We start from the raw sequence: 10,144 nt of genomic DNA, 5'->3' as shown, positions 1-10,144 counted from the left end.
AGGGCAGGAATTCCAAGACCTGCACATGCTGGATTCCCTGTCTGGTGAGGGTCTCCTTTCCAGTTCACAATGGCAGCCTGTATTTTCGATGTATTCTCTTCCTGCAGAGATGAAGCAAACTCTTGCTGGGCTTTCAAAATGGCACTAATCCCACTTCTGAGAGATTTGGCCCCATGACCATATCTAATCCAAATTAACTCCCCAAAGACCTCACGTTCTAACACCATCACTTAGGAGGTTTCAACGTAGGGAAACAAGTATTCCATTCATAAAAGATATTGCTTTTGATTGAAAGATAATCATGGTTGGAGTCTTATACCTAAAGATCCCTCTGCCCTCTATGCAGGTTGCAACCCAAGAACTACCAGTATGTCCTGGCATTGGTTTTTGCCATTGAGGAGATCAACAGGAACCCCCATCTTTTACCCAACATGTCTCTGGGATATGAGTTTCATAATGTCGTGCACAACATTGGTTGACCATGAAGAGCACCCTCATTTGGGTCACAGGGCTGGGAATGGCCATCCCAAATTATACCTGTAGGAAAGAAAGCAAGTCAGTTGCATTACTTACAGGAACATTACTTACAGCCCAAGTTGGGACCCTGTTGGAGCTCTACAAATTTCCACAGGTGAGGGTGGGTGGGAAGAGGTTGGACCATTTTCCTTTGTTGCCTTTCTCAGGGGCCTACAGATAGTGAAAGGAGAAGACAAAGTGTAGACCAGGTGACAGGTCCACTTCAAAATGTTTCAAAGGATAAGGACTCAGAGACTGCTTAGGTATCCACATTTGCTTTCTTTGGAATAGAGAGGAGAAAACAGATCAAAGGGTTTCCCAGAACATGAGCACTAGTCAGTACCCTTACAGGATATGGAATTGGGAGATGATTAGAAAAACTAGACAAGCAAATGTTCAGTTCAACCACTTCAAACTGCTGTGTGACACCTGTCAGTACTGAGAGGGTACCTGGTGCCAATTCTTTTCCTCACGTGGCTTCCATATTCCTCCCCTTCAGCTCACCTTTGGGCCTTTTAAAGCCATCCTGAGTGACAATGGCCAGTTTCCTTCTCTCTATCAGATGGCTCCCAAGGACACATCTCTGGCCCGTGGCATGGTGTCCTTGATGGTTCATTTCAGCTGGAACTGGGTGGGGCTGGTCATCTCAGAGGATGAGAAAGGCATCCGTTTTCTCTCAGACTTGAGAGGCGAGATGGACAGGAATGGAGTCTGCATGGCCTTTGTGAATATGATCCCATCCAGTGTGTCATTATACCTAAAAAGGCCTTACTTGTATTATAACCGGTTAATGACTTCAACAGCAAATGTTGTTATCATTTTTGGTGATATGGACTCTTCCCTGAGCATGAGCTTTAGAACATGGGACTATCTGGACACTTGGAAAATCTGGGTTACCACCTCCCAATTGGATGTAACGTCAAGTGAGAGCCATTTCATCCTGGACCCATTCCATGGCGCACTCATTTTTTCTCACCACCATGGGGAGATTTCTGCTTTGAAACATTTTATCCAGACAGCGAATCCTGCCAAGTACCCAGAGGACACATTCCTTGCTAGGTTGTGGTGGATGCATTTTAACTGCTCAGTCTCAGAGTCTGAATGTAAAACATTGGAGAGCTGTTCTTCCAAAGGCTCCTTGGCATGGTTACCACGGCACCATTTTGACATGGCCGTGAGTGACGGGAGCTACAACATATACAATGCTGTCTATGCCGTGGCCCACACCCTTCACGAGATGCTCCTTCAACAAGTAGATGGGCAACCAATGAAGAATGGGAAAGAACCAGTGTTCTCCCCCTGGCAGGTAATGTCTCCAATTGGGTGGTGTGAACTTCACCAAGGCGTCATCCTTGAAGGGCTCCACAGGGGCTCCAACCAAGAAGTGCAGGATCCTTTCCCCAAACACAAGCACTTCTGTACTCTTGTCACTGCCAGCAGGTAAATCTGGGCCTGGATGGCAAGCAAGAACCAGATGCCGCTGGCCAGGGGGAAAGGAGCTAGGAATGAAGATCCGTGTTCAGTTAGAGAGCGCCTCAATGTCCTGCCCGCCCACTGCTCTCAACAGGAGAAGCCCCCTTCCAGGATGCCCTTCATTGACAAGCAGAGAACTAGCTCCCTAACTGCCTGGAGGACGCTGAGCACAATGGACAGTTTGCAGAAGGGATCTCATGCAATTCTGCACCACTTCAGGCTCTGGTGGCCTGACCTGGCTGACAGGTGCTCTGGGGCCCAGGAGAGGAAACGGGTGTGGAATAGCATGCCCACTGACCATGCAGGTGTGCCTGGGTTTGGGCATCTCCTCCTGAGCCTGACCGATACTGTAGAAACACTCTGACCATACCAGTCAGAATTCATACCATGTCCATGTTGTATTCCATCATGTGCCTGTAATTAAGTTGAATTTTTAGGAAGGGATAAAACAAAATGGGCAGCATTCAGTAATCCAGGTTTCTTCTTAACTCTGGATCCCTCTCCTAACTTGGTGCTTCTCTTTCAGCTGCACCCCTTTCTGAAGAACATCAAATTTAACAATCCTGCAGGGGACCCAGTGAGTATGAATCAGAAAGGACAACTGGACAGAGAGTATGACATTCTGAACTTTTGGAATTTTCCGGAAGGCCTTGGACTTAAGGTAAAAGTTGGAACGTTTTCCGCTTATTTACCACAGGGACAACAACTGTCTCTATCTGAGGACAAGATAGAGTGGGCCACAGGAGATAGACAGATGGGTTGGTCCTGATCCTAGTTCTTTGCACTACACTTAGAGAACCAAAAGTGTATGGTGGGTCATGTGGCTCTCCAGAGGTTAGTAAATGGCCACATCTGGATGGTTTTCTCATCATATTTCACCTTCCAAGATTTTCTTAGTGACTCTCTGATGGGTGGGAAACAAACATGTGCATTTGACCATTGTTTTCTAAATGTTCATAGGTATTTTATCAACTAATTTTGGGTAGGTATATGCAAAGTATATTTACTAGTGGTCCAATACTCTAAAGCATTACAGTTATTATGGGACTGGGTCAAAGTCCTCTCTTGCCAACATGTATTTGAATTTCCTAGACTCCCAACTCAGCCTGCAGTGTGAGCTGTAGACCTGGATTCAGGAAGTCCCCTCAGGAGGGAAAGCCTGCCTGTTGTTTTGACTGCACTCCCTGCCCAGAGGACGAGATTTCCAACCAGACAGGTGAGTGCATGCCTTAGGAGAAATTCCTGAGATCTTCGGTATCCCCCACCCCATGGAAGGAACTAAAAATGACCTGGGAGATAATAGCAGAGATAGAATTATGCCTTTCTTAAGTTGATAATTCAATTGTTATAATCATTAATAATGCCCTTTGCAATAACACTCTTAGTGCCTTGAAGCACACTCTTTTTTTAACAAGTTTTTTTTAATATTTATTCTTTTTTTTAGACAGAGAGAGAATTTTTAATATTTATTTTAGTTTTCGGCGGACACAACATCTTTGTTTGTATGTGGTGCTGAGGATCGAACCCGGGCCGCACGCATGCCAGGTGAGCACACTACTGCTTGAGCCACTTCCCCAGCCCTTAATATTTATTCTTAACCCCAGTGCTTGAAGCACACTCTTTGATTCCTTATTCTAGGTCCATGCAGACAGTGCTTGCCCAGGAAGTCCCTTTGATAGCCTAAAAGGAACCTCAGTTTCCCCTCCTTCAGGATATTTAACAAAATATATTTTATGTGTATACTTTTCATCTTCCTTTAAACTACATCCATAGCACACTGAAGGCATAGATCTTCCCTTCCTTAATTTGCCTATACCCAGTCCTATTCTTGATACAGAGCAGGTGCTCAGAAAGGTGTTTTTGACTGAAGAAATTGTATTTCTGCAGCATGTAACATGCTGTGGTACAGCATGCCCTCAACCAGCAGGTGTATTTCCTGTCCTCTAGCTCAAAGTAAGTCAGGAAGATGACATATAAAGATGAGGATCCATGGTAATGCCATCAATCTGCAATGCACACACACAGAGACTCCCAGGATGAATTCAGGGGTGCCATCTACATGTTGTAGGAAGGTGCAGTAGACTTCTTGAAAGTGATGGTAGCATTAGTATATCAGATGACCAAGTGATGGAGTTAATTATTAGAATTTTTAGAAATTGATAAATATGGGCAATTGACACTTCATGTACTGTTCAAAGAATCTAACCAAAAATGTTGAATGTGATTTGTAAACAAAAAAGGTGGGTATGGGCACCCAGAGGTGATGTAAAAAGGGCTGGAAGACTACTCTTGACAAGTTTTGTATACAATAACTATCATCTTGGAGTTACTCAGATTTGTGATATTAAATGTTGATATAATGAAGTCACCTCTAGAGTGAGGATTTTTTAAAATTTTCTTTTTGTGACTGTTATGTAGTTGAGCTTCACAACATACTAGTTTAATTTTAATTTATTTAAAATATACTGAATCTGACAATATAGTCCAGCATATGGCCAATTTTAGTAAAGGTTCTATGTATGTGCATATTGGATATCTAATGGGTTCCTGGGTGTTCCATGTGCACATATAGAAAACACAGCTGCAGCTGGGTGCAGGGGCACATACCTATAATCCCAGAGTCTCAGGAGGGTGTGCAAGAGGGCTGCAAGCTCGAGGCCAGCCATTAACTGGTGAGAACTTGTCTAAAAAAAAAAAAACAACAAGAAAAAAAAAAAAACTCCTACCAACTGCAATTCCTACGCACTTGAAGATTTTAAAATATACTTCAAAGCAACCCCCATGGGTTATAGAAAACCTCATGATAGAAATACAATTTGTTTCAAATTTAAAATGCTACCTATTATATCTGGTGGGGATCACCTAAAGTTATTCTTATAAAGAAATAGTCTATAGATAAACAGATGATAGGTAGATAATAGATATGATTTATTATGCACATTTAAATGAAAAAGAGTGCAGTTTTATATTGTAAAAGTACACTGCAAATTAAACTCAAAGAGAACAGAAGAGAGGAAATGATAAATTTAAGAAATCTTAAGAAAATAAAAGACAAATCTAAAGTTTATTTTAGTAAACAAAAACAACAACTTTACAAACCACTAGTGAGATAAAAGAGAAAAAAGTTATAAGCAGTTATATTAAGACTGAAAATGGGTTATCTATACAGAGCTACAAAATTTTTAACAGGATGAAAATAAGTTCCAAATAAGTTCTTGTTAATATACCTGAAATATTAGATAAAATGCACAAATTCCCAGGTAAATAATAGTTATTAATATTTCCCAAGAATAAATTAAAATTCTGAGTTGCCCATATTTATTAAATAAATCAAATCCACAGTTTTAAAATTCCCACAAATTTTAGGGTTGACTTACAGATTTACCAGTGTATTTCATCAGGACTTTCAAAAGGACATGATACCTATTTTGGCAGTCTCCTCAGGGAAATGCAAATCACAAATGTAATGAGATGCAATCATGCCTCATTTCGAAGTGCTATTATCAAAAACAAAACAAATTTTAGTATATATGCTGCCAAAGCAAGGAGCAGAAAAGGAGAAAGACTGGGGAATAAATGGAGCAAACTATGTTATGTGCATGCACAAATATGTCACAATGAACCAGGTGTTACCTGTAATTATAACGCACATAATGAATAAATGAAACCCAGTCATAACAAATGCTGGGGAGGCTGTAGAGGAACAGGAACTCAGACACTTTGGGTGGGACCATAAATAAGTACAGTCTCTGTGGAAAATAGTACAGAGGTTCCTCAAAGAACTAAAAAATAGAACTACCAATTATCCAGGACTGAGAAAATAAAGTTAGTGTGTTTGAATGACAGCTGCACTCCTGAGTCTGGACTGTTTGCTATACCTAAGGCCTGGCGCCAGCTTAGGTGCCCATCAGGATGAATGGACCCAGACTGTGGCACCCATACACAACAAGGCCATCACTCAGCCATGAAGAACAGTGAGGCACTGCCATGTTCAGGGAAATGGATGTAACTGGAGGACATCAGCAAGCAAAATAAGTCAGACACAGAAAGACAAGTAGCACATGTTGACTCTTTTATGTGGAAACCAAAAGAAGAAGAGCTATCCTAGAGGTGGACAGTGGTTAAGTACTGAAAAGGGTGCTGGAGTGGGGCTGGAAGATGGGTGGGTGGACATAATCCACACACCCCTATGCTTGTGTGGAGACACCACAGTGAATCCCTTTAGTAAGTACAGTTAGTGTGTGTTAGCAAAATAGGTGCTAAAGAATAAGAAACATGGGAAAGTTCCATCTTCTCCTGCTAATAGCCTAACTCTGGCCCCCAAAATGACAAGATCAAGAGAAGAGAGGAATTTACAGGCCACTCTCCTTTTCAAACTAAATCCATATATTATAAATCCAGCTGTATCTTATAAAGATGCTGCATCATGACCCAACTGCTTTATACAAAGTAAATAAATACAGAGAAAGAGAGAAATAATAGTTTCAATAACTGCAAAATATGATAAAATTCAACCCCTATTCATTGTATACAAATAACCACAGCTGTGGCCAGTGCAGTAGGGAGGGCCACTCCAACTCTGTCAGGGTTTTCCCAGAACACTAAAGCCAACGCTGTGGGAGGCAAGGACTGGAGAGGACAGGATGCCCAGATCTACCCCTGCAGGGCTCCCCTTCCATGGGAAGTCCTGCCCAGTGAGCATGGCCAGGAAAAGCAGCCAGAAGGAACACCCCTGGAAAGGAAGGGACAGAACGGCCCTAGTCAGAGGATGTCCGCACATGCACGTAAAGTCCCCATGACTCGACAAAGGAGGAATTGACTTCAGGGTGGCTGAATACTAGGTTAACATACAACACTTTATTTGCTACTTCCAAGTTACATGGTTTTTGGAAAACATATTTAAGGAGATGATGTTTACAATATCTAAAAATTATGTAGTCTCCAGAAATGAATTTAATGAAAAGATTTGAAAGACTTCAACTCACAGATTTATAGAACCATCATTTGGAAAAGTAAAATAAGTCTGGAATAAGGAGGTGGGGGACAGCAAGGCATGTTCATGGAAAGACTCAAAACTGGAAAAGATGCTATCTAAATTGACATATGGATTCAATACAATTACAGGGAAAATTCACACCAGATCTGTGGTGGGAATTGCGACTTACGGGGTAGCAGGACTTACTCCCTATGATGTTGAGGATGACTTGTCATCTCTGTAACCCTGCAACTTGGCCAACCATCTTGATTATGGCAGTTTCTCAATAAGTACTTGCCCCTTGAATACATTAACCAGGTCACAGTTTACAGAAGCATAATTTAGCAAGATAGACAAGTGTTTCGTGTCCTTCCAAAATTCCTATGTTGACACTCAGCCCTCAGGTTGATGGTATGAACTGAGGGATTTGGGGTGGTGATTAGATCATGAGATGTCCACCTGCATTAGTAGGACTGATGTCATTATTTTAAAAAGTAAGGTTTGAGTGTCCTTCAAAGGATGAATACATAAAGAAAATGTGGTATATATATTCAATGGAATATTACTCAGGTTTAAAGAAGAATGAAATTATGGCATTTGCCAGTAAATGGATGGAATTGCAGAATATCATGCTAAGTGAAATAAGCCAATCCCAAGAAACCAAAGGCTGAATGTTTTCTCTAATATGCAGATACTAATTCACAATAAGGTAGGGGGCCCTAGAGAAGATTAGCATTACCTTAGATTAGGTAGAAGGAAGTGAAGGGAGAGGAGTGGGAGGGGATATGAGGATAGGAAGGACAGTAGAATGAAAGAGACATTATTACTTTATGTATATATGTGACTGCATGACCAACATGATTCTATAACATGTACACTCAGAAAAATGAGAAACTATATCCCATCAATGTATGATATATAATGTGTAAAATGCATTCTTCTGCCATGTATAACTAATTAAAACAACTAAAAACATATGTCTATATATAAAAAAAGAAGGTATGGAGGAGTTTGCTCCCACTATGATGGAGACAGCAGTAGTGCAGAGAGAGAGTCTTCACAGACAGTGAAAGACTACTCTTTCATCTTGACCTCCTGGGTTCCCAACCTGTGAGTGATATATGTACACTTTTATGAATCATACAGTTTAAGTGATTATATTTTTGAATCTGAATTCAGTAAGGAAGTATGTCTTCCATTGTTTGAAAGAAAAAAGATGGTCTTTGCATATGCAAGGTAAATGCAGGAATAAACAATATTTTAGTTTATTTAACAATGAAGAAGACAGCAGCACTGATTTGCAGTCATGTCCTACACAATACTCATTAACTCACTGCTCACAGCAACAAGGACAACTTGACTAAGTTTATCCAATGCACTTCTTTAAGTGGGCTTGTGAATACTGATAATTACTGACCCAGGACTGATGACACTCTGCATTTCTCACCAGACATGGACCAGTGTGTGAAGTGTCCAGCTCGTCAGTATGCCAACACGGAGCAAACCACCTGTCTCCAAAAGGCTGTGACCTTCCTGGCCTATGAAGACCCTTTGGGCATGGCTCTGGTCTGCACGGCTCTCTGCTTCTCTGCACTCACAGCTGCTGTCCTTGGGGTCTTTGTGAAGCACAGAGACACCCCCATAGTCAAGGCCAACAACAGGGCTCTCAGCTACATCCTGCTCATCTCCCTCACCTTCTGCTTTCTCTGCTCTCTGCTCTTCATTGGCCGTCCCAGCACAGCCACCTGCATCCTGCAGGAGACCACATTTGGACTGGTGTTCACTGTGGCCGTATCCACGGTCTTGGCCAAAACTGTCACTGTGATTCTGGCCTTCAGGGTCACTGCCCCAGGGAGAAGGATGAGGCGGTGGCTGGTGTCAGGGGCACCTAACTTCATCATTCCCAGCTGCTCCCTCATCCAGCTGACTCTCTGTGGAGTCTGGCTGGGGACCTCTCCTCCCTTTGTGGACACAGACACACACTCTGAACATGGCCACATCATCATCACGTGCAACAAGGGCTCTGTCACTGCCTTCTACTGTGCCCTGGGATACCTGGGCTCCCTGGCCCTGGGGACCTTCACGGTGGCCTTCCTGGCCAGGAACCTGCCTGACACCTTCAATGAAGCCAAGTTCCTGACCTTCAGCATGCTGGTGTTCTGCAGTGTCTGGCTCACCTTCCTCCCTGTGTACCACAGCACCAAGGGCAAGGTCATGGTGGCCGTGGAAGTCTTCTCCATCCTGGCCTCCAGCGCAGGGCTCCTGGGCTGCATCTTCGCCCCCAAGTGCTACATAATTCTCATAAGACCTGACAAGGACTCTCTGAAAGGTTTAAAGAATAGAAAAGTTTTTTGGAAATAGACATTCTGTGTATTTATCTCTTAAGTCTCTTTCACATTTTTAGGATGTTGAATCAAAAAGAAACCCAGTGTTGAATTCCTATATTCTAAAGCAATAGAAACTATTTTAGTTTTTGGCCCACCTCCTTTTTAAGAAGAGTCATTATTGTAATAGTACCCCCAGCTAGCCATCAGGCTACAAACCACAGTGGTATCTCACGATTATGGCTCTCCTTCAAATCATGGTACTAAACTAATTGCTATATTCTGTTCATTAATTGGCAGACACTTTACATAATTATATTTTGATAAAATAACACATTATGCTTGCTTCATTTTCTGTTTTTCTCTCTTATGCACTAGGTATTTTATTGTTTGCTTCATAAATTCCTTAAGATATTTTACCTAAATAAAATTCAATTAGCCAAATACATTGTTTTTACATAGATAAACTAATATTTATAGATATACCTCTTATTAAACCTCTACTGTCCAGTAATTTAAATGTTTTCTTTATTATATAAATGTATTTATTTATATACAATATTTTCTAATTAGGTATATGTGACAGCAGAATGCATTTTGATTCATTGTATACAGCTGCAGCACAACTTTTCATTTCTCTGTACTCAATGTAGCGTTGCACCATATATACAGTCACACATGTATCTAGGGTAATGATGTCTATCTCATTCCACCATCTTTCTTGCCCACATCCCCCACTCATTACCTTTGCCCAATCAACACTCCTCCATTTTTCCCATGCCCCCCACATTATGGATCATCATCTACTTATCAGAGGAAACATTCAGCCTTTGGTTTTTTGGGATTAGCTTACTTC

At 41.7% G+C, this 10,144-nt stretch overlaps 1 protein-coding gene across 1 annotated transcript; it reads left to right on the top strand.

Annotated features, from left to right (window-relative positions):
* The first annotated feature begins 362 nt into the window (after positions 1 to 362).
* LOC143641802 (vomeronasal type-2 receptor 116-like) lies at positions 363 to 9,325 on the top strand. Its single transcript, XM_077109607.1, is given in 6 exon segments — positions 363 to 464; positions 467 to 631; positions 1,016 to 1,822; positions 2,516 to 2,741; positions 3,080 to 3,205; positions 8,415 to 9,325. Coding segments are annotated over 6 exon segments (2,268 nt in total). The 5' UTR covers positions 363 to 431.
* The last annotated feature ends 819 nt before the right edge of the window (positions 9,326 to 10,144 follow it).

This window comes from Callospermophilus lateralis, chromosome 1, assembly GCF_048772815.1.
Source record: "Callospermophilus lateralis isolate mCalLat2 chromosome 1, mCalLat2.hap1, whole genome shotgun sequence".
Classification (NCBI taxonomy): domain Eukaryota; kingdom Metazoa; phylum Chordata; class Mammalia; order Rodentia; family Sciuridae; genus Callospermophilus; species Callospermophilus lateralis.
The sequence above is the reverse complement of the archived record's forward strand: the minus strand, read 5'-3'. Positions and strand labels throughout refer to the sequence as shown.